The sequence below is a fragment of the Herpailurus yagouaroundi genome, unplaced genomic scaffold (genome assembly GCF_014898765.1).
Source record: "Herpailurus yagouaroundi ecotype Mexico unplaced genomic scaffold, PumYag 483, whole genome shotgun sequence".
Classification (NCBI taxonomy): Eukaryota; Metazoa; Chordata; class Mammalia; order Carnivora; family Felidae; genus Herpailurus; species Herpailurus yagouaroundi.
Window position 1 is genome coordinate 4,599,812 of NW_024412700.1, and position 24,342 is coordinate 4,624,153.

Sequence of the window (24,342 nt, forward strand, 5' to 3'; positions counted from 1 at the left end):
ACGCAGCTTTCATGCTTCATTTTCCCTGTACAAAAGCTCTGTCTGCAGTAGGCAAAGTTTATTTATTTGGGAATGCCGTGGCAGATATGAGAAAAGACACATCTATAGATGATCACACTATAATTATAATCCCTACTACAGGGGAAGGAAGCAAGTCCCCCCAAAGGAGGCCCACCAAAAAGACTCAAGGACCACAGGGAGGTAGCACTTAAAGACAGATGCCACCTACAAGTGAGAAGAGGGCTTCCTGGCAGAATACCACATGAAGACAGGAGGCCATGAAAGCACCTGGGAGGGGGCGCCTGGGGGGCTCAGTCCATTAAGCGTCGGACTTCGGCTCAGGTCATGAGCTCATGGCTTGTGGGTTCGAGCCCCCCATCAGGCTCTGCACTGACGCTCAGAGCCTGGAGCCTGCTTCAGATTCTGTCTCCCTCTCTCACTCTGCCCCTCCCCCGCTCATGCTCCATCTCTCTCTCTCTCTCTCTCTCTCTCTCTCTCTCTCAAGAATAAATAAACACTAAACATATTTCTCTTTTAATTTAAAAAAAGAAAGGAGATAAGCTGCACAATACTATTAAGAAAACAATGGCTGAAAGGCAGTGTATGGATGTTACTTTGTATAGGAATAAAAGTAGAGACAGAAAAAATAGGACAGTAAAAATCCAAGTAAGAAATGATGAAGCCTGAACTAAGGTAATGGCAAAAGGAGAAGAATGGCATTCAGAATGCTTACTCAGAAGTTACTCAGAACCCTGGAATATACTAAGTCCTTACTACACATTAAGTTAGTTACTTTACTGCATCTCTTCTAAAAAAATAAATCAGAAATATAATTTAATTCTGGGCATTTTAGAGGGAACTAAGATCATTAAAACAACACAAATTTTTCAGATAACTCAAAAAAGTTTAAAAACTTTTTTAAGCCCTTCACAAGTCTGTTTTAAAAATCAACTGCTTATAATAAAAATTAATACTCATTAGTCAATGTGGAAGGAGAAACATTAAGTATCAAGTAATCTCAACTAAAATATGAAAGTGTACTAATATTTAAATCTAGCATTCTAGGGGCGCCTGGGTGGCGCAGTCGGTTAAGCGTCCGACTTCAGCCAGGTCACGATCTCGCGGTCCGGGAGTTCGAGCCCCGCGTCGGGCTCTGGGCTGATGGCTCAGAGCCTGGAGCCTGTTTCCGATTCTGTGTCTCCCTCTCTCTCTGCTCCTCCCCCGTTCATGCTCTGTCTCTCTCTGTCCCAAAAATAAATAAACGTTGAAAAAAAAATTAAAAAAAAAAAAAAATCTAGCATTCTAAACAACCTCAGATTTTTTCTTTGTGTTCTAAAAAAGATAACAGGAAATGTTTTCTATAAAACTGATGGTTTCAGTACACTTAATTCTAACTTTTTCTTGTGTTGATATAGCCTTATTTTTTCAGTTTTTGCCCGCTAATCTTACTTTTATCACTAAAAGGACATATATTTATATATACATACTTCTAACAATTCAGTGCTTTAAAATTCAATCATTCCAGAACAGCAAGAACTTGCCTTTCTAGAAGAGAACCTTATTTGCTTGCCAGAAAGCGTACAAACCAATAAATTCTGAAGTAACAGAACTGTTAATGATTTCAGCTTTAAAGAAAAGTAGATATATCACAACCTAAAATATTCCCTAATGCCAAAGCTATCAAACAATTCTACTGCCTCTGATTTATCTGAATACACAACTTTTATTTCTGGTACGAACGGGCCAAATAAACAGATTGATAACGTAATATACCAAGTTTCAGCTAGGTACTGGCAAACACTTCACAGAGATCAGAAGAGTAACACTGTGTCATGCTGAATAAATGACTTCATAGACAAATAAGTATAAGTGCCACAGAGATTTTAATAGTCCAAACTCCAGTCGTCCTACGGACCTGTGGGTGTGTGCCCTAAGTGCTGTAACCACATAGCAACTCTCTAGTCAACACGAAATCAGACATTCATTTTACTTTCAAATAAAGTTTATTGTAAACAAGGCAAGACAGTTTTCAAGTCCCCCCAAAAACAGTTTCGGAAAAGAGACTCTAATTGACAATGATTATTTCCGTAACATTGTTTCGTGAATACCGGAAGTAATAAGACCAGTTTACTTAAAAGTATGATTACTTTGGGGCGCCTGGGTGGCTCGGTCGGTTGAGCATCCGACTCTTGATTTCGGCTCACGTCATGATCATCCCAGCGTTGTGGGATCAAGCCCCGCATCAGGCTCTGCGCTGAGTGTGGAGTCTGCTTAAGATTCTCTCTCGCTCCCTCCGCCCCTCCCCCACTTGCACATGCTCTCTCTCTCTTTCTCTAAGACAAAAAAATCCAAAGTATAATTACTTTAAAATCTGAACCTGATTATTTTTTGTTTTCTCCATACCAAAACTTTTCCCTCATTTAATAAAGAAGGAATTAGCTAATGATTTAATCATCATGTAAGACACAGTGAGGCACTAGTTAATAATTTAATCATCATATAAGGTTTGAGGTTTAGTTACCTACGAAACATTTTGCCTATTTTTTATACTGTTATAAGATAAAGCAATTTCTGTCTCAAAAAGTAAATAAATAAAGCTATGTCAGCACCACCACAATTTCTTAGATGTAGCTTTGCTATCATCCATAAAAAATAATCCTCCACAAATCTTCCTGAAGTTTCAAATCAACTTTCACGTAGCTGGTACATTTCAGCCCCTGGTGGTCACGGCTGCTCCTCCTGTATCTCAAGTACTTCCCAAATGTCCCAGGTGAGGTCAACAAGCCCCTCGGCAACCCCACAGCGAGGTAGGTACTGCCGGCCCCTTTTACAGACACAGACACCAAGAAACATGCCCAAAGTCCCAGGTCGGGAAGGAGACGAGACCGGATTTAAGGCAGGTCTTCTAAATGCCAAAGCTCACAATCTGTCCACCATACTCTTATGCAGAGAGAGAGAGAGAGAATCTAGCCTTGAAGTGGAAATCTCTCCTGTTTTGATAAACGGAGGGAAAGACTGCTGTATAACGAACGGTCCACGTTATCACGCCATCACAAAGTATATGGGAACTGAGTGTACCTCTTAAAAATACAGCTGCTATTTAACAATACCAGATACTGTCACTGAAATTATCATGTAGGTCCCTCCAATACGCAACTGGACTGAGAACGGTGACAAAATCAAGACCGTTTCATGAACTAAATGATTGTTAATTCAAACTCTTTACAAACTCAATTTTTAAAGGAAGTAAGTATATTCTTTTCCTCAAAATAACACTTTCATGCATCTTTCTCTGACATCCCATAACCCACGCCTTTTACAGTAGTTTAACAATTCCAAAACGAATCCCAAGGATAACAACGCTACCCGAATCGAATGTTTTAAAAATAATCATTCCTCCCCATGTTGTTTCTATGGGGAAAAATTAGTGCTCCCCGACTGGGGGAGGGCAGAGGAATTCTATTAATAAATTACTGAATGATTTTTTTTCTTGAAGGTGTTGGGAAAATCAAATTAACACATAACAATAGTTAGTGAGATATGAGTCCATTTTCTGTAATAAACACCAAGATCAAAACGCACCCAAGGTAAATTTCCTTGCAAGGTTTCCCAGCAGGAGTCTTCCTTTTTGTATGTGATTTCCTCTCACCCACAAAAACCAGGCCAAAGACGCGCATGTGCCGCTAACACTAAGCAGCACTTCCTTATTCACTCATGTCCAACAATTTATGGATGATCAGTGGCAAAAACGAGCAAAAATGATGAAAGAACGCAATGAAAGCTCTCTGAGACCACGCTGGACTTCCTACTCATTTCTGTGTCTCTTGAAGACGGAGGCCTGAGACAAATTAGCCACTGGGGGGAAAAAGTCATCTGGTCATAAAATACAGTACAAGGTCACTTTTATGTAAGTTTGCCAAAAGGGACATAAACCAGGACAATTTCACACTGTGACACAGGATAGAAACACATGGAACGACCTCGGCCCCTCCTGCACTGTGCTGTCACAGCGCTCAGCTTTATAGGCCTTCCCAGCACCGGCACCCGGCTCTTTGCTGCCACCTGGTCAGTCTAATTAGCTAAGAAAGGAAGTTACCTCAAATTTTGTACTTTTTGCTTTGATTATCAAGCACTCCGTTTGAAGTTATAGGAGTCAACCTCTTAATCCTACAGACCGTGTGCCATGCTCTGGACATTTCGGGATGTCTGGATAGCTTGGGTAATTGGTCAGGATGTTGCTGTCGCTTATGTTAAATTTTATGCCAAGACTTCAAATCAAAGATAGGCATTAAGGTGAGGCACAACGTAAAGTTACTCCCAGAAACATCTTTGGCGTGTGATTTCATCTGCCCCCGATTATATTTTTTCGCTGTCATTAACCTGTTGAGTTTTCTCCTCATAACCAAAAGTAAGATGTTAAAGCACAACATGAAACAAATATATTCCAAACTCCTATTTAAACGCCGGCCGGAGGGAGGTCAGACCTCCAGAGTTCACCTTGCAGTCGGCAAACGTCTTCTGACATCATCCCGGATAATCTAGGGGTCTCTCCGAGGCAGGGCGGGAAGAGAAAAACCACACGGCGGATCTGAGGTGTGAGAGGAAGAGTAGCGCCGGGGCCCCCACACCCTGGACTCTGCCACACGACCGCGGGACCAAGACACAAACCGCGGAGAGACATGTCCACAAAACACAGCGCCCAGCAGACGCACCCTTCTTGTCAGGGCTGAAACCAACAGTCAGACACAAGCACAGGAAGTCAACACGCACGAACACAGAAAATGTGCAGCACGGTACACACAGGTGACTGCGAATAATACAGATCCGATGAACATTTAAGTGCTAACAGTAAGTTCGAGTTCCAAGATAAAAGTTACCGTCTTACTCAAATTAAAAAATTGCTGTATTAAAGCCATTTACTCTCTCCTACTGTCGAGAATGTAAAGAATGGGAATAGCGAGGAGATGGTCCTAATAAAATAGAAACATGCACCACAGTAAGGAGGGAGAAGAAAGGCTTATTTAAGGCCCTTAAAAGGACACGGTCAACCCCCCAGGCCTAAAATGTCCTGTTTGAATTAACATAGTGGTTTAATTAAAAACTAAGTAGAGAATTCTGCTTAATTTGATTTTCAATTCAAGCTCTGCATCCGCCCGTGGCTAGTGGCCAATTTCCGCGTCTCGGCACAATATGCAAGGGGCGGTTTTAAAATCGATTGCCCAGGGGAATCAATGGGAGTACGGTGGAGCCATATGCCGTTCGGGGACTCCACCAGACTTAGACATAGTAAAACAGCACCAGGAGGGTGGCCAAAGGAATAAAAAAGAAATTTAACTTAACCATATTTCAAGTTTGTCATGACTCAAATCACTCTGCTGAATCTACCAATTAGAAGCGTTTTCCAAGCCCTCTTTGATATCCCTTCGGAACGAGCTGCGTCCAGGATAACCAATGAGCACAGAGCTTTAGAGGATACGCACACACACAAAGGAATACACTTGCTAGCCAGCTGTGTCAAACACGCCAGTGACCGTCTGTGATGCGTTCGCTTCAGTGAGGCAGCAGTTAGTCTGGGACACAGGCAACAACACCGTGTAAAGAATGACAGGTCTCCACAGACGTTATGTAGAACGTGCACTAGGAAACTCCTATGATCTCATGTTACAGAAAGGCTTAATAACGAAGGGTTTAAACACATACTGCACACATTGAAGGCTGAACTGTGCAATGCTAATAACCCTTGCAGTTTTCACGCAACTGATTTTTTTAAGTTTGTTTATTTATTTTGACGGGGGAGTGGCAGAGAGGGAGAGAGAAAATACAAAGCACGCTCTGCACTGTCAGCTCGGAGTCTGAGACGGGGCTCGATCTCATGAACCGTGACATCACAACCTGAGGCCGAAATCAACAGCTAGTTGCCCAACTGACTGAGCCGCCCAGGTGCCCCACATGTAATTGATTGTAAACTGAAAAATACGAATCTTTAAAACAACACAATTACCTTAATTTTAAAGTTTCTAAACAATTCTAATAGAGTCTAGAATGCACCTTATCTTTAAGCAGGTCTGATTTTGCTTTAGTCCAGGCCATTTCAAAATGGGAAAAATAATCTGTAACCTTAAAACCACCCAAGATCATATGTAAATAATTAAGAGCTGACTGTACCATATTCCATAGAACATTTATTAGTGAAATGCATTAAGCTCTAGAATAATGGCAATAATGGCTAACATATCCTGGGTTATGTGTTTTACATGAATAGTCTCCCCTCATTTAATCCCTTAAATAATACAGTCAGGGAACCATCATTACTATACCCATTTTACAGAAAGAAACCCTGAGGCCCAGAGGAGAAAACCAGCTGAGACAATGAGCCCTAGGGCAAATCTAAATCTGCTCACTTTAGCCCTCTCTACTGCAATCTCTCTTCCACAGGCCCCTTCTCTTCGGTGCACGAAGAGCAGAATTATTCTGTCTCTTCCTCCCCCCAGGCTACACCCCATCTCCCTCCCTTCTCTAACAGCTTTAAGGACCAACTTCTTAATTTGGTTCCTACAACTCCCATTCATGATCCAACTACCCAAGTCAGACAAATGGCACCCAACCATCCGAGCTCTGCCTCCTTGCTCTCCTTTCAAGCCTCTGCTGAGTTTGCTGGTCGTGTCGACTGTCCCCTACAGACGTCCAGCACATCAGTCCCCGCTGAGATCACAAAACGGAGCTGGTGATCATGAGGGATTCTGAGAAGACTAACGTAGTCAAAGATGCACTTAGAGGGGCGCCTGGGTGGCGCAGCCGGTTAAGCGTCCGACTTCAACCAGGTCACGATCTCGCGGTCCGGGAGTTCGAGCCCCGCGTCGGGCTCTGGGCTGATGGCTCGGAGCCTGGACCCTGTTTCCGATTCTGTGTCTCCCTCTCTCTCTGCCCCTCCCCCGTTCATGCTCTGTCTCTCTCTGTCCCAAAAATAAATAAATGTTGAAAAAAAAAAATTAAAAAAAAAAAAAAAGATGCACTTAGAAAAAAATATTCTTTTGAGTGTGTATAGGAGACCAGAAGTAAAAAACTTAGAGGAAAGAATGCTGTACAATTGTAGGTGTGAAGTATCTTCAGTTGCCTTCTTAATCCTTCCTCAAGCTGCTTCTCCCCTCTGACCTTAGTTTGTGAGAGGGAACAAGAGAACAGTGACATGTCACTGGGGTTTGTGTCCGTTTTTTCTAATTCTAGAGATAGTTGGTAATTCTGCTCCAATTACTTTAGCCACGACCCTCTTTGAGTTGGTTAGTTCAGCCAGGGAGGAAAATAATCTGGAGACAAGGGGTCTGTCCACACTACCCACTGTTTTTTAAAATAACCTATGTAATGGACAACTAGTTTTATAGAAAGTATAAATTAGGTAAAGGCATCAATAATGCCAAATATGAAAATACATTCAACACTGAGCTTTACCAGTTGTTTTTGTACGTGGCAAGATTACACAGGAGACAGAGATGGGAAGAAAGAACAATCTGCATATTTACAGCAACATCAACAGAGCGAGGTTAATGGCACGCGCCGAAACACTGTTACCAGAACGAGGTGCGTGACCGATTCAGTATGGTGACATCTCTACAAAACACAGCGCTTCCCATCGTGTGGTGCGTGTACTCCTTCCCTCAGTGACATATGTTTCAACTCTGACGTGTGTATTTGTCTCCATACTTAAATAAAACAGTAGACGTGAAAATCTTTTTCAAAATTCTTTGCCAACTCCCTGTCATCTGTAGCACAAAATGCAAACCAACTGGCAGACAGAAGAACCGAGCCCTTCAGAACTGGACCCCAACAAGCTTCCGCGCACCCTGATCTCTCCCCAACTCTCCATTCTTGAGCTAAGTGTCCGCATTCCCTCAATTCAGTCACAGTGCGTGCCTCTGCTCAAGCCAGGGGCGCCACATTCCAGCAGCAGCCTGCTCGTCCGTCAAGACTCAGCTCAAGTGCGGGCTGACTCCTCCGCCAAAAGCCTTCCCCAGTTCCCGAGGCGAATGGAGACCCCGCTCCTCTCGGCGCCTCCCTTTGCGGCTGGCGGTCTAAAAGTTCATGGGGCTGCATCTGTTTGTTTGCACCGTTTCTTCCTCCCTCTGTCTATCCCTTGGAGGCAGAAGCCCTGTCTTTTCGGTCCTGTCCCCAGCAAGGCCCTACAGTAGTAGCACAGTGACTACTGCTCAGTAGGTGCTGAGTAAAACTCTGCTGAATGAAGGAAAAGCCATCAAAAGCTTTGGCTCTAAAATTATACAGAAATCGCTTTCTCAAGTGTCTCAATGACATCACTTCCCCTCGATGTTCATTCCTACCAGCCCTCTTCAACGTAATAGTTTACATTCCGTTCTGATCGCGGTACCTTTACTAAACACGAAATCAACTGTGACTTTGCAGCTTCAAACTATTAACGTATGGAATAACATCCGGAGAGCAGAAAGGTGCATCCACGAAAATGACACTTTATCGCCTCTCAGTGACTCTTTCCTGGTACCCTTCAACACACAAACCTAAAAAGTGTGGCACTTAAGGTTTAAAATCAGAAGACTCGGGGCGCCTGGGTGGCTCAGTCGGTTAAGCGTTCGACTTCGGCTCAGGTCATGATCTCGCGGTTCGTAAGTTCAAGCCCCGCGTCGGGCTCTGGGCTGACAGCTCAGAGCCGGGAGCCTGCTTCAGATTCTGTGTCTCCCTCTCTCTGGCCCTCCCCCGTTCATGCTCTGTCTCTCTCTGTCTCAAAAATAAATAAACATTAAAAAAATAAAATAAAATAAAATCAGAAGACTCATCAAAATGTTAGACTAAACAGTTTCATTCCTAAGAAACTACAAAAAGTTATATGAAATAAAAAGTAATAAAAATTCAGTTCACGGCTTTCCTTGCCAAATTCATTTAATTGGCGTTATAGTATTGTTCAACAACAAGATGCATAGGCATACTTCCACTTCATCTATCACAATACAAACAGAACTAACCACTTAAAAAGGCATAACATGTCTATAAATAAACTGTAACGCAAGAACTCACTTTTACCAAAAAGTATTAACTATTTAAATCTTTGTACTGTATTCCAAATGTCTATAGCAAAGAACTCCACAAGCTATAAACAGAAATATCATTCTTTCCATTTTAAAATGTTATTTTCAAAGACAGCTGAAGTTATTACCACCGATACGGTCTGGACTGATTGTTTAAGATGCAGTCTCTTGGGGCGCCTGGGGAGCTCAACTGGTCAAGCATCTGACTCTTGATTTCAGCTCAGGTCATGATCTCACGGTTTTTGAGTTGAAGCCCTGTGTCAGGTTCTGTGCTGACAGTGCGGAGCCCGCCTGGGATTCTCTCTCTCCCCTCTCTTTCTGCCCCTCCCCTGCTTGCTCTCTCTCTCTCTCAAAATAAATGAATAAATTAAAAAAAAAAAAAAAAAAAGATGCAAAGTCTCTTGTTTTGCTCTTTCCTAATCTCTCACATTCACTAAGATCAGTAACTCACAGTCATGAGAATTTGACTATCTAAAGGAGCATGTTGGATTTTATAGCATGCTACTCTCTGAAAAAAACTGGAAGTGAAAGAACTTTTACATCAAGATATGTTTTAAGATCTTAAGATTTCGTGTCATTCCTTTTTATTTTTTTTTAATGTTTATATATTTTTGACAGAGAGAGACAGAGCATGAGCGGGGGGAGGGACAGAGAGAGAGAGGGAGACACAGAATCCAAAGCAGGCTCAGGCTCTGAGCTGTCAGCACAGAGCCCGACGCAGGGCTCGAACTCACAGACCACGAGATCATGACCTGAGCTCAAATCGGACGCCCAACGGACTGAGCCCCCCAGGCGTCCCTTATGTCATTCTTTAAACTAAATAAGACAGCTTAAGAACAGCTATGTTGTCAGCTTTATTCCCTACAAACAAGTATTCTACCACATTTGCACATACTATAAAAACATCCAAAAGTCAAAAGACAACTTCCTCCCTGTGGACACACAAGATCATTCAATATGCAATATTATTAATTCTATTGTTAGCATTATTAATATTAATAACACACTGCTATTATTACTAATTAAACTTTTTATATTTCAGTCAAATGGTTGTTCAAGCCCACTCTCACAAGTTTAACATGAATGACACATGCTTCTTAATTTGACAGATTTAATTCCAAAACATGATTCACTTTACCTTTTTCAGGCCAGCAAAACCCTCTGATTCCAGGAAGAAAAAGGCAAAGGGCATCAGCACAAATAAACAGAGGTTGGAAAAGAGGGAAGCAAGATTCCACAGACCTATAAAGAGGGAACAAAAACAAGAAAGATTAGAGACAGGCCTTTAAAAAAAAAATTACTACGCTAAATTATGATATTAGTCAAAGATGCATACTTTTTAATAAAAATAAACATCAACCTGGAGAGTAGCCTAACAAATCACCTACGCTTAGAGATGAGAAAATAATTTCATATTTAAAAACACGTTTTAGTGTTTATTTTTTTGAGAGAGACACAGAACACAAGAGGGGGAGGGGCAGAGAGAGAAGGAGACACAGCATCCGAAGCAGGCTCCAGGCTCTGAGCTGTCAGCACAGAGCCCGACGTGGGGCTCCAACTCAACGAGCTGCGATCATGACCTGAGCCCAAGTCCGATGCTTAACCGACTGAGCCACCCAGGAGCATCAATAAATTCATATTTAAAATTCGTGCAACTTTGTAACCTGTACCTGTTAGGAGAAGCTAACACAGAAACTAGAAACATTCTTCCTTGTGTCCTAAACAAATTCACTAAAGAGATGACAAATGCAGAGATCTAAAGATACAGTCTCTTCAGACACACTGGCACCTGAATATTTATAGGCACTAGTCTACACGGAACACTTAGTAAATGCCAGGTACTCTAGCAGACATTTTACATGCATAATATCATTTAAGTCAAGTCTGATAAAAACCCTAAATTAATAATTAGCATTTGCGGAGCCCTTCTGTGCCAAGCACTATTTTAAGTGATTTACTGGGATTATACAAACTCACGTACCCCTCACGGCAGTACCCCGACAGGACAGAGGCAGAGGCTGGCTAGCTACCTTGCCAAGGTTGCAGAGCCTGCCCCTGGCAGAGCTAATTCCTGGGATTTTTAAAAACCACCACAACACGGAAGTGTTAGTAAGCAATTCTAAGTGGCGAAGAAAATGTAAGAGAGGTAGGCAAGCTCCTATCACCGTTTTCTGTTTTGGCACATTCTGTACTCTTTTTTTTTTTTTTTTTAAGGTTTATTTATTTATCTATTTTGAGAGAGAGACAGAGCGAGAGAGAGAGAGAGAGAGAGTAGGGGAGGGGCAGGGAGAGAGGGAGAGAGAGGATCCCAACTCGGGGCTCAATCTCATAACCCTGAGATCATGACCTGAGCTGAAATCAAGAGTCAGATGCTTAACCAACTGAACCACCAGGAGCCCCACATTCTGTATTCTTCTACAGTCACAATAAAAAGCTACTGAAACTATAATGAAAACAGATTTAGAAAAAGAAGACTTTAAGTCTGTCTTTGGGATTATATGTGGCCAAATATCTTACACCTTTATACATCTTTTTTAGGTAAAACACTCAAATTTAAAAGTGATTTTCAGGAGCACCTGGCTAGCTCAGTCAGTACAGCATGTGGCTCTTGATCTCAAGCTCGTGAGTTTGAGCCCCACGTTTGGTGTAGAGACTGCTTAAACAAATAAACTTAAAAAAAATTTTTTTAATAAAATGGATTTTCAAAATAATGCCTATGGTATTTATAAAATCAAGAGTTAAAGATAAAATTATGCTAAGTATAAACTCAACCTATTGCCTGAAACTCTAATTCAGTGCTCTTGAACATGGGCGACTGATGTTCTTTCAACGACCTCATTTAGAAGGCACTGTCCCAAGCACTGGCAACACAGTAATGAACAAAACACAAACCCTCTGTTTTCACCAAAATATGGTGTGGGCAGGGGCAACTAGGGGGCTCAGGTCGGTGAAGCATCGACTCTTGATTTCAGCTCAGGTCAAGATCTCATGGTGCCTGAGATCAAGCCCCCCACGTTAGGCTCTGTGCTGGCATCGCGGAACCTGGTTAAGATTCTCTCTCTTCTCTCTCTTTCCCTCTCCTGCTTGTGCTCCCACACATGCTCACTCTCTATTTAAATAATCTTTAAAAAAATATATATGGTACAGACAGTCTTTTCAGTCTCAGCCATTCTTTTTTTTTTTTTTTTTAATTTTTTTTTCAACGTTTTTATTTATTTTTGGGACAGAGAGAGACAGAGCATGAACGGGGGAGGGGCAGAGAGAGAGGGAGACACAGAATCGGAAACAGGCTCCAGGCTCTGAGCCATCAGCCCAGAGCCCGACGCGGGGCTCGAACTCCCGGACCGCGAGATCGTGACCTGGCTGAAGTCGGACGCTTAACCGACTGCGCCACCCAGGCGCCCCTGGTCTCAGCCATTCTAACAGGTGCACAGCAGTGTCTCCTTACTGCTTTGATTTGCATTTCTCGGGGCACCTGAGTGGCTCAGTTGGTTAAGCGTCCAACTCTTTATCTGGGCTCAGGTCATGATCTCACTGTTCATGAGTCAAAGCCCCAAGTCAGGCTCTGCACTGACAGATCCTCTCTCTGCCCTTCCCCAGCTCACGTGTTCTCCCTCTCCCTCTCTCACACAAAATAAATAAACTTTAAAAAAAAAATACTTAATTTGCATTTCCCTAATCAATAAATAATGACGTGAACATCTTTATGAACTTATCTGTCATCCATTTCTATCTTCTTTGGTGAAAGTGTCTCTTCAAGTCTGTTGCTTACTGTTTCATTAGATTGTTTACTTACTATTGAGTTTGGCAAGCTCTTTATATACTCTGAATACAAGTCCTCTATCAGGCATATAATTTGCCGATATTTTAACCCCATCTGTAGATTGTCTTTTCACCCTTTTAAACAAATATCTTTCAAAGAACAAAATTTCTTTTGACAAAGTCCAATTTATCAACTTTTTCTTTTACAGACCATGCTTTAGACAAGAAATTATGGTCTATCCCAGTCTCATAAAGACTTCCTCCTATGTTTCTTTCTACAGGGGTTACAGTTTTAAGATTTACATTTAGACCTACGATCCCTTTGAATCACTTTTTGTATATGGTGCCAGGTGTGGACTGAAGTTCAGTTTTTGTCTATGATTATCCAATTGCTCCAACACCATTTGTAGAAAAGATTACCCTTTTTCCACCAAATCGCCTTTGCACCTTCGTTGGAAGTAAATTGACAATATACGTGTAGATATATTCCTGGATCCTCTATTTCATCAAGTCGATCTATTTATTGTTATGGTGATACCACACCATCTTGATTAATATGGCCTTAAAATAGTCTTCGAGTTGGGTAGTAAGTCTTCCAATTTTGTTATCTTTCAAAGTTGTTTTGGCTATCGTAAGTCCTTTGAATTCCCATCTGAATTTCAGACCAGGTTTTCAATTTCTACCCCCAAAACAGTGGGGGCGGGGTGAGGGGGGAGGGCTGCTAGGATTCTGAATGAGATTGCATTGAATCTACAGACCAATATGGGGAGAAATGACATCTTAACATTGTCTTCTGCTCAATGAACATGATTTATCTCTCCATTTATTGTGGTATTCTTTAAGTTTTGTCAGCAGAGTTTTAATAGTGTACAGTATATAGGTCTCACACATCCCTAAATATATATTTCTGATGCTACTGTATACAATTGGCACTTGTTTTTTTTAACCAATTTCCAATTATTCATGGTTAGTACATATATAGAAATACAACTGAGTTTTGTGTATTTATCATGTATCCTGCAACACTGTAAACTCATTGATTCTAATAGCTTTTTAATAATATATTCCAGCACAATTTCTATATAGACAACCATCTCATCTGCTAATACAGCTTCACTTTTTCCTTTCCAACATCAATGTCCTTTATTTTCTAAAAATCACCAGAATTCAGAATACTGAATAGAAGTGGTGAGAGGGGATATCCTTGCCTTGTTTCTATTCTCAGGGAAAAGCATTCAGTTTACTACTAAGCATGATGTAATCTGTAGGGTTTTTACAGATGCTCTTTACTAGGATGAAGAAATTAAATTCCCTTTCATGCCTAGTTTGCTGAGATTTTATCAAAAATGGATGGTGAATTTTGCTCTTCTGCATGTACTGTGGTGACTTTTCTTTTTTAGCGTTGGAATATGGTAAATTACATTGATTTTTCAAGTCATGATGTATTATCCTTTTCATATATCGTCACATTTGATTTACTAAATTTTGTTTAGAATTTATGCATTTGCGTTCATGAGGGATACTGGTCTGTAGTTTTCTTTTCATGTAATGTCTGTCTGGTTTTGGAATCAGGGTAATGCTGGGCACAATGAATTAGTAAGTACTCCCTCAGTTTCAATTTTCTGAAAGAGTGTGTAGAACTGGTATTGCTTCTTCCTCAAATATTCGGTAGAAGTGACAGTTAAGTCTTCTTGGCCTAGAATTTTATTTGTGAGAATGTCTGTAACATTTCTACAATGTCTGAGAGACTTTAGTAATTTCTGCCTTTCAAATTTTTCCATTTCTCTAAGGGGTTGTATTGGCATAAGGTGTTTACAATGTGCACTAATAACCCTTTTAATACCTGTAGAATCCATAGTGATGTCATCTCTCTCATTCTTGATATTGGTAATTGGTGTCTTTTTTGTTGTTGTTGACCACTCTGGCTGCAGCTTTATCAATTTAATTGATCTTCTCACTTTCTCTATTTTCCATTGCATTGATTTCTACTCTTATCTTTTTTTTTTTTTTTTTTACTTCCAATCTTCTTAATTTGGGATTCATTTCCTCTTCCTGGTTTCTTAAGGTGGAAATTGTGGGCACTGATTTGAGACCTTTTTTCTTTTCTGTTCCAGGCATTTTAGTACTATAAATTTTCATATGTTTTAAATGCTTAATAGTTCAAAGTACTTTCAAATTTCCCTTTCGATTTCTTCTTTGACCTACTAGTTATTTAGTTAACAAATAATTGAGGGATTGTCTATGTTTCTATTCCTGGTTTCCCATTTAATTTCACAGTCATTAGAGAACATATTTTGTATGACTTAAATTCTTCTAAAAGTACTGAGACTAAATAGGCAAAGAATATGGGCTCTCCTGATAAATGTGCCTAGAGTACTTGAAAATAATGTATATTCTACTACTGTTGGGCAGAGAGTTCTATAAATGCAAAATTAGTTAGGCCAAATTAAGAGTGCTATTCAAATTTTCCATCTTATTAATTTTTTCCTAATTTCTTCTATCAATTATTAAAAAGAGAGTAGCAATAAATCTGAATAACACTATGATTTTGACTATTAATCCTTTCATTTCTGTAAGCTTTTCCTTCATGCATTTAATAGCTACTTATTAGGTAGATAAATGTTTATTATGTTTTGATAAATGAACTCCCTCATCATGATGAAATGATCTTATTTATGCCTAGCAAAATCGATACCTTTTTCTAATAATAATGTAACTATTCCACCTTTCTTTTTATTACAATTAGGATGGTATACCTTTTTTCTCCTATTGCTCCAAGCCTATTCATGCCTTTATATTAAAATGGGTTTTCTGTAGGCAGCACATCCTTGAGTCTTTCCTTTTTATTCATTCTGACAATTTCTGCCTTTTTTTAGATTTATTTATGTTTATTTATTTTTAAGTAGTCTTTACACCCAATGTGGGACTCAAACTCACAACCTTATTTATTTATTTATTTATTTATTTATTTATTTATTTATTTATTTATTTTTATTTTTTTTTTTTTAAGTAATCTCTACACCCAACGTGGGACTCAAACTCACAACCCTAAAACCAAGAGTCGCATGCCCTTCCAGCTGAGCCAACCAGGCACTCCCAGTCTCTGCCCTTTAATTGGAGTGTTTAGACCATTAATGTTTACTGATATGGTCAGGTTTAAGTCTATCAGTTTGCTCTTTGTTTTCCATTTGTCCCACTTATCTTCCCTTTTTCTTCTTTTCCTGCATGCCTTTGGATTAACTTTTTATGATTCCATTCTTTCTTACAGTTGCTTACTAACTCTATCTCTTTGTTGAGCTATTTTAGGGTTATTTGCAGGTTTATCACATACACCTTACCTCATCATAATCTGCTTTCAAGTGATACGCTACTTCATGTACAGAATAACCTTAAAAACAGTGTATTTCCATTTCTTTCCTTCTTCCTTTGTGCTATTGTTGTCATGCATTTTACCTGTGCAGATTATAAAATCACAATACGTTACTATTTTTTAAACAGCCAATTATCTTTTTAAAAGACTTATATAATAAAAAGGGGCACTTGAATGGCTCAGTCAGTTGAGCATCCAACTGTAGCTCAGGTCACGATCTCACGGTTCATGAGTTCAAGCCCCACATCAGTCAGGCTCACTGATGTCAGCCCGTGAGCACAGAGCCCACTTCAGATTCTCTGTTGCCGTCTCTTTCAGTCCCTCCCCCGTTTACACTCTCTCTCAAAAACTAAATAACACATTTTTTAAGACATAATAAAGAAAAACTTTTATATTTTACAACTGCCACTTCTAAAGTGCTCTTCATTCTGCTTTGTAGATTGAGATGTCTATCTCCTACCGATTTGCTTCTGCCTATAGGTCTGCTGATGAAGTTTTACCTTTTGTGTATCTGACACTGTCTTTACTTTGCCTTTGTTTTGGAAAAATATCTTCACTAGATTGAGAACTAAGTTACTAGGCTTTTTTCAGTGAAGATGCTCCACTGTCATCTGGCTTGCATTATTTCTTCCAAGAGATAAGCTGATTCTTACCATTGTTCCTCTGTACTTTCTATGTCTTCCTTTCTGACTGCTTTTAAGATTTTCTCTTTATCACAGGTTTTGACCAATTTGAAGCATCTTGGTATAGTTTTCTTCATCTTTCTTGTGCATAGGGCTAGTTGAGCTTCTTACATCAGGGTTTATAGTTTTCATCTAATCTTGAAATCTTTCAGTCATTACTTTTTCAAATATTTCTTCTTAATCCTCCCTTCTTTAAGGACATCAATTATATCGGGGTGCCTGGGTGGTTCAGTCAGTTAAGTGCTGGACTTCGGCTCAGGTCATGATCTCACGGTTCATGGGCTCAAGCCCCGCGTCAGGCTCTGTGCTGAAAGCTCAGAGTCTGGAGCCTGCTTCAGATTCTGTGTTTCCCTCTCTCTCTCTCTGCCCCTTCTTGGCTCGCTCTCTCTCTCTCTCTCTCTCTCTCTCAAAAATAAATAAATGCTAAAAAAAAATTTTTTTTAAAAAGAACATCAATTATATCACTGATACCCTGGTCAGTTTTTCAGTCATTTTTTCCCCTCTGTGTCTTTCTTTTTTGAACAGTTTTCTATGGCTACGTCTTCATGTTCACTAACCTCTTTTGCAATGTTGTCTGTTTTTATTCCATCCAATATATTTTCATGTCACACATTATAGGTTTAATTTCCAGAAGTCTGATTTGATTATTTTTATATATTCCCTGTCTCAATATGGTCCATCTCTCCTCTAGCTTCTGGAACATATGAGACAGGGTTATAAGAAATGCATTACCGTTCTTATCTACCAATTCTGAATCTCTAACAATTGTGTGTGATTTATTTTCTCGTCATTATGGGTTGTATTTTTCTGCTTTGTACTCAGCTACAGGCTCAAGGTAGGCAGAGCAACCCCCCAAAGATGTCCACATCTTAATCTCTAAAATCTGTGAATATGTTATAGTCCATGATTTATTAGTTTTCTAGGGCTGCTCTACCAAGGTACCACAAACTGTATAGCCTCTGCCAACAGAAATTTATTTTTTTTCCCAGAAATTTATTATCTCACAGTTCTGGAGGTTACAAGTCCAAAATCAAGGTATCAGTAGGGCTATATCTCTTCTGAAGGCTCTAGGGAAGAACCTTTCCCTATCTCTTCTGGTGGCTGCATTCCTGGGCTTATATGTAGATGCATCACTCCAATCTCGACCTTCGGCTTCACGTGGCCTTCTTCATGTGTCTGTGCCTCTGTTTTATTTTCTTATAAGGATACTAGTAATTCGATCAGGGCTCACCCTAATCCAGTGTGACCTTATCTTCACTAATTACATCTGCAGACTTCATTTCCAAAGAAGGCCACATTCTGAGATCGTAAGTAGACATGATGGGGGAAGAGGGGTGCGCACAGGAGAGGGCCACTATTCGATCCAGCATATGTGCCAAAAAGACTGAAGATATATTATTAAGGTTCTGGACTTTAATATAGGGAGATAAAGAGAGCATCTCAGATTGGCCAGGTGGGTGCAACCTACCCAACTGGACCATTTAGAAGCAGAGAACTTTCTCGATCTGAAGTCAGAGAGAAGCAGCAGAAGGGTAAATCAGGGAGGAACTCAACCCACCTTTGCTGGAGGTGGGTCACATGGAAAACATAAGAGGTGGGCAGCCTCTGGGGCAAAGACCAGCCACCTGGCATGAGATGGAGGGCTTCAGTCTTACAATCACAAAGAACCAAATTCAGCTCATAACCTGAATGAGCCTGGAAGCAAATTGTTCCCCAGAGCCTCCAAAAAGGAATGCAACCTTGTGAAAACCTTCATTTCAGCTTTCTTCCCCCCCAAAAAAGAACATGAGTTTAATAAGATCTTACTAAGAGAAACGTTGAAACTGAGAATATGATAGCCCATTGAGTCTATCCATCTGTAAAAGATGTCTCTCTCCTTTCTAGTACTCCGCCCAGCAGCCTGCACCCCCAACCCCGCCGCAGCACCTTGGAGCAGCTGCAGGACTCATCTGTCCTAAATCGCTATTCTTCATTGCCTGTGTTTTCGTGAACACTTGGTTGTTGCAGGTGAGAGGGTACAGACAGTCCCTCTTACTCCATCTTGGCCAAACTATATTTAGCTTTTAAAGTGTTTCTCTACCAACACTTGAATGCTGATTTTTTTTAATTTTTCTTACTTCACACCTGAGGCTTAGTTTTCGATAAAATACAGGGAAAGTTCTGGGCATAAAACAGCACAGCAGAGCATTCTTTACTGTCTTCATGTATTTGTTAATCTTTAAAAAATTGTTTTTAACCTGTAGTTACCCACTGTTTCCAGTTGATTTCCCAGACACTAACTGATGTCCTTGTGCCTTTTTCAAATTGTTTCAGCACACAACTCAACAACAGAATAAAGCATAAACCTCAACTCCTTTGTCTTGGTTTTCTCTTACAAGATAAAATTGTTCCCTCCTGTGATATATCCACTCTCTTTACTCTCTTGCCCTAAATTCCTGAAATTTAACTGTTCCTGTATACATTCTACAGTGAGCCTCTAGGATCCTTCACAGAACCATCAAGCCTATTCTTTTTTCTCCTTTTTCTATACCCTTTCCATTATATTCTTTGATAATTTAGAAGGTGTACTCTAATAAAACGATGGTGTCGTAAAAACATATTAAACATAATAATGAAATAATTGCAAAGCCTCACTTTGTTAAGCTCTTATTATGCTATTCAATATCTGTTACCCTCAACTTAGATTCAGAAAGAAAAAAAGACCATCACCTACGAAAAAAAAATGTTTTCTATCTTCTCAAAGAATTGCTTTCAATAAAAAGGACATTTCTTCCTGTTTGTAATGGTCTAAATAAAGAACTCTTTATTTTAACAAAACACTTAAGCAGCATAGACACAACATTTTTAAGATTCTAAAATTAAACTTGATTCAAAATAAGCTGAAGTTTAGAGGCGCCTGGATGGCTCAGTTGGTTAAATATCCAACTTCGGCTCAGGTCATGATCCCACGGCTCATGAGTTCGAGTCCCACATCAGGCTCTGTGCTGACAGCTCAGAGCCTGGAGCCTGCTTCAGATTCTGTGTCTCCCTCTCTCTCTGCTCCTCCCCTGCTCACTCTCAAAATAATAAACATTAAAAAAAATTTTTTTAATAAAATAAGCAAAAGTTTACTTTTATTTTAATGCACCAAGAATAACAAAGAAATAATTTTGGAGCAAAAAGGAACTTGGAGATCCCCTTGTTCAACCCACCCAGAAACCAAACTCTTTTTTAAAAGAGGTTAAATAAATGCCACACAAATTCCAGAAGTTACAAATGATAGGGGATTAGGTCCAAGATCTCGTCCTCTTTCTGAATTGCTGTATGGTATCTCACACTTTACATTCTGGATGAAAAAGGCACAATATTTTGAATTTTGTAAAAACAGCAATATTGCTAAAATACTGCTGAAAAGAGCAATCAGTTTAATAAGATTTTACTGAAGATTAAACTGAGCATATGACAGCCTATTAATTCTATCCATCTGTGTAAAACAAAACATAAGTGAGCTTCTGATCAGTTGGTAAGACATTAAAACAGAATTAAAAACTTCTACATGTGTTTATATGTGTGCACATGTACCTCCAAGCCTTTTTTAAAAATATTTACTTTGAGAGGGAGTAAGAGAGAACGTGAGTGGGGAAGTGGCAGAGAGAGAGAGAGACAGAGAACCCCAAGCAGCCTCCACGCTCTGTGCGGGGCCCAGTGCAAGACTTGATCCCATGACCGTGAGGTCACAACTTGAGCTGAAATCAAGAGTTGGAGGCTTAGCCAAATGAAACACCCAGGCGCCCCCACACCCAAGCTCTTATTTATTTATTTACCCACCAACCTACCTGTTTTTTGAGAGAGAGAGAGTGTGTGCATGCATGTGAGCAGGGGAAGGAGCAGAGGGAGACAGACACAGAGAGAGAGAATCCCAAGCAGGCTCCACGCTCGGCACAGAGCCTGATACGGGGCTCAATCCCAAGACCCTGGGACCATGACCTGAACCAATATCAAGGGTCTGACGCTCAGGTGATTGAGCCACCCAGAGGCCCCATTCAAGCCTTCTTAAAACACCAAATACAGAAAGGTTTTAACAAATCCAACTTCAATAAAACACTGAATGCAGTATATGTACTTTGCGTACTATAATATCCTCTGACATAACAAGGCATTCATACTATTCGTGATTTAAAAGACTTCTGGGGCGCCTGGCTCCCAACTTGAGCTCAGGTCACGATCTCACGGTTCTTGGGTTCGAGCCCTGTGTCGGGCTCTGTGCTGATAGCTCAGAGCCTGGAGCCTGTTTCAGATTCTGTGTCTCCTTCTCTCTCTGCCCCTCCCTTGCACGTGCTCGCTCTCTCTCGTGCGCACGCTCTCTCTCTCTCTCAAAAATGGATAAACATTAAAAAAATTTTTTTACAGACCTTCCCAGTCCCGATGGCAGATGTCTGAGTGAGTGGCACTTTATGTCTAAGTTTGCATCTATCAGCTATATATGACCTGGAAAAAGAACTTCTGCTCTGTTTCCTTGTGTATAAAATAGGCTACAACTTAACTCACAGGGCTCTCCTAAAGAAGACAAATAACATACCAAATACTAAACAAATGTCAGTGCCTCCCCCCACTTGCCCTGTCTCAACATAAAACACAAATGCTCCAAAAAATTGAAAAATTCTAAGGCACGCCAGCAATTTGACCAGATAAAGACAAGACTGTAATGTGAGTTACAGCTAAAATTAGCTCTCACCCCTTTCCCAAAGAATTATTCTCATTAATTATACCCCAAAAAGCTTACAAAACAAAAACCTATATACACATGACATTAAAAATATATAGAAACAAATGACAAAAAAGTAGATACAGAAAATAAACTGTAAAGAAATACACCAAATTATTAACAATGCAAATGTAGTAAAATCAGGGATGATTTTTCTTCCTGCTTTCCTACATATTCTAAATTTTCCATAAGGAGCACAAAAAGATCCTTAAAAAGAATGAAACATATTTAAACCTCTTTGTGAAACTCAAAATTCTCCAAATCCCTGTTAGGTAACCTTCCAACAAAATGCATAAAGGCAGAGGTGACCAAACTGCACTGAGATGCGGATACGATCTGGGCTCTCAGCCCTGCCTTCCACTCTATTCACTAGCCTCAGTGACTACACAGGTCAAATCCCAGCCTCAGCCAAGTCACAAATTACCACTTGGAGCTCAAAGCTTTCTCTCAAATAGTCGCACCCATGAATATAAACCCTTGAATGCTTAGAATCCACTATACCTTTCCAATGGCGCGAAAATTTTTACTTAATTTTTGTAGTGTGAAACAATCAACTATCATTCATAGCACAGAATGAGACTTTCTTATTGTTGTTGAGTTATAAACATACATACTTCCAGAATTCATCATTGTGATCACATATGTCCCTTTCATGCAGGGACAACACAAGCTCAAACGTTTCTCTGAAAATCAAAAGTGAAGAAATAAAACTCTGCCTTGGGCAAAAACACAAATCAGAAAAAGTATCTACTCTAACCCACACACTTAAAATGAAGACGGTTGGGGCACCTGGGTGGCCCAGTCAGTTAAGCGTCTGATTTTGGCTCAGGTCATGATCTCACAGTTCTTCGGGATTCTGTTCTCCCTCTCTCTCTGCCCCTCCCCTGCTCACGCTTTCTCTCTCTCTCGCTCTCTCTCTCTCTCAAAAATAAATAGACATTAAAAAATTTTAATGAAGATAGTAACAGAAAGCTAAATAAAGAAATCGCTATGAACAGGTATCAACAAGCAGTGGTGTCCACAGAGCGAGCGCAGAAAATGCTGAGTACGGTCACAAAGATTCTGAATACCAGCTCTTCAGCTTGACATGAAATTAGATGCCTGCTTTCACGTACCGAACTTTCTATATATGTGACGTGTGTGTGTATGTATGTGTATGTGTGTGTTATTTACATTATATAATACGTACGTTACGCGTTATATACGCATATACATATAATACATATATGTGCATATATCATCTAAACTTTTCCCCCCAACTGCTCTTTTTCCAGGAGCCTCAATATTACCACTAATGGTTTTGACAACCACAATTGTAGAAAGGGATATAAAGTGATACAGAACCACCACAGCTATTTATTTTTGCAAGAAATACTCACTTAACACAAAGAATTTGAAAGGTGATGGTCTTATCTTAACAGGATAATCATCTACATAGGTAACCATCTTTTATTTATTAAAAGTCTAAATAATTGAATGCAAAAAATTAAGTTTATTAACCAGAGTAAATAAATGTGAAAGCTTCAGACTTAGCTTATTCTAATTTAATTATCAAATCTATAACATAAAATTTAAAGTTAGTATGAGAAGAACATCTAATATGTAGAAAAACAATATATCTAATATACATTCCTAAGTAGTAATTATATTCTTGGCAACTTTGTAAGACGTAGTGAGTTTCCAGCATTTTACAAACATATATCAGACATATATACATTAATATCCCTTTAGAGTTATTCTATTAACTTTGATAAAACTTTCCTAATTTTAAGTTAGGGCTCATATATATCATATAATTTATTACATGTTATTACATATTCATTTATAAAATAAAAATAAATATTAGTCAAAATTCTCTGCTTCAAAAAGCTAAAATTACATGCTTCGATATAATAGTATAGTACAACCCTAAAAATTCAAAAACCTTGTGGTTTGTCTAAATCAGTATTAGTGACAGTGTTTTTGAAAGATGTCCTGTGCCTATTCCCCAAAGAAGTATCTGAACTTAAACAAAGGTTATTTAATGATCCTAGAATAGTTTTTTGGGGCTTGGGGGTTTGGGGTTTGCTGGGTTTGCTGGGTTTGTTTGGTTTGGAATACGTAGTTTAAAACCGAGCCAAACCAAAGGCAACTGCTAGATTGCCACAGGATGCGTTAACTTCTAGCTCCATCTGCTGGGGTCACAAAATATCCCCAAATCCCACATAATACTATGAAGCAAATGATCTAGCACTTTTCATCACATACACCAAAAACTTCACGAATTTAAAACAGAAAATCAATCAGAGTTCAGCCACATTAAATGACAAATCTAAGTTACAATCAACATTTCAGTAGAACTGAGGACCTAATCCAGCTGTCAAGTTATAGAACAAAAAAATCCTACCAAGAAAGCAGAAGCCTCAGGGAAAGACTACAAGGTTGCTTTTGAATAGGAAGTATTGTGTAAAGTTCAGAATTAGAACAGCTTCTATTAGAAGAACAAAAAATAAATAAAAACAATTTTAGCAACGAGTTATGAAACTTTTAACCTTAACGTAAGTTTTTTCTTGTAACGAAAAAGCAATACGTCTCCATTACAGAAATACTACACAACACAGGCACCAAAACAATGTTTATATCCTCTACTCAATCCTACCACCCAGAGGAAGGCATTTTTCCAACATCTTTCTCTATCAACAAATATTCTTCTACATCATCATCTATAAATAGCAAAAAAAAAAAAAAAAAAAA

The 24,342-nt window shown here is 39.6% G+C and overlaps 1 protein-coding gene across 6 annotated transcripts in view; it reads right to left on the reverse strand.

Annotated features, from left to right (window-relative positions):
• The window catches only part of LMBR1 (limb development membrane protein 1), a 154,810-nt gene that overhangs the window by 78,350 nt on the left and 52,118 nt on the right, over positions 1 to 24,342 (reverse strand). For all 6 annotated transcript variants that reach the window (XM_040464440.1, XM_040464443.1, XM_040464439.1 and 3 more), the window contains one exon: positions 10,189 to 10,292. In XM_040464440.1, coding sequence (XP_040320374.1) covers positions 10,189 to 10,292 — 104 coding nt within the window. The remainder of the gene's footprint in view (positions 1 to 10,188; positions 10,293 to 24,342) is intronic.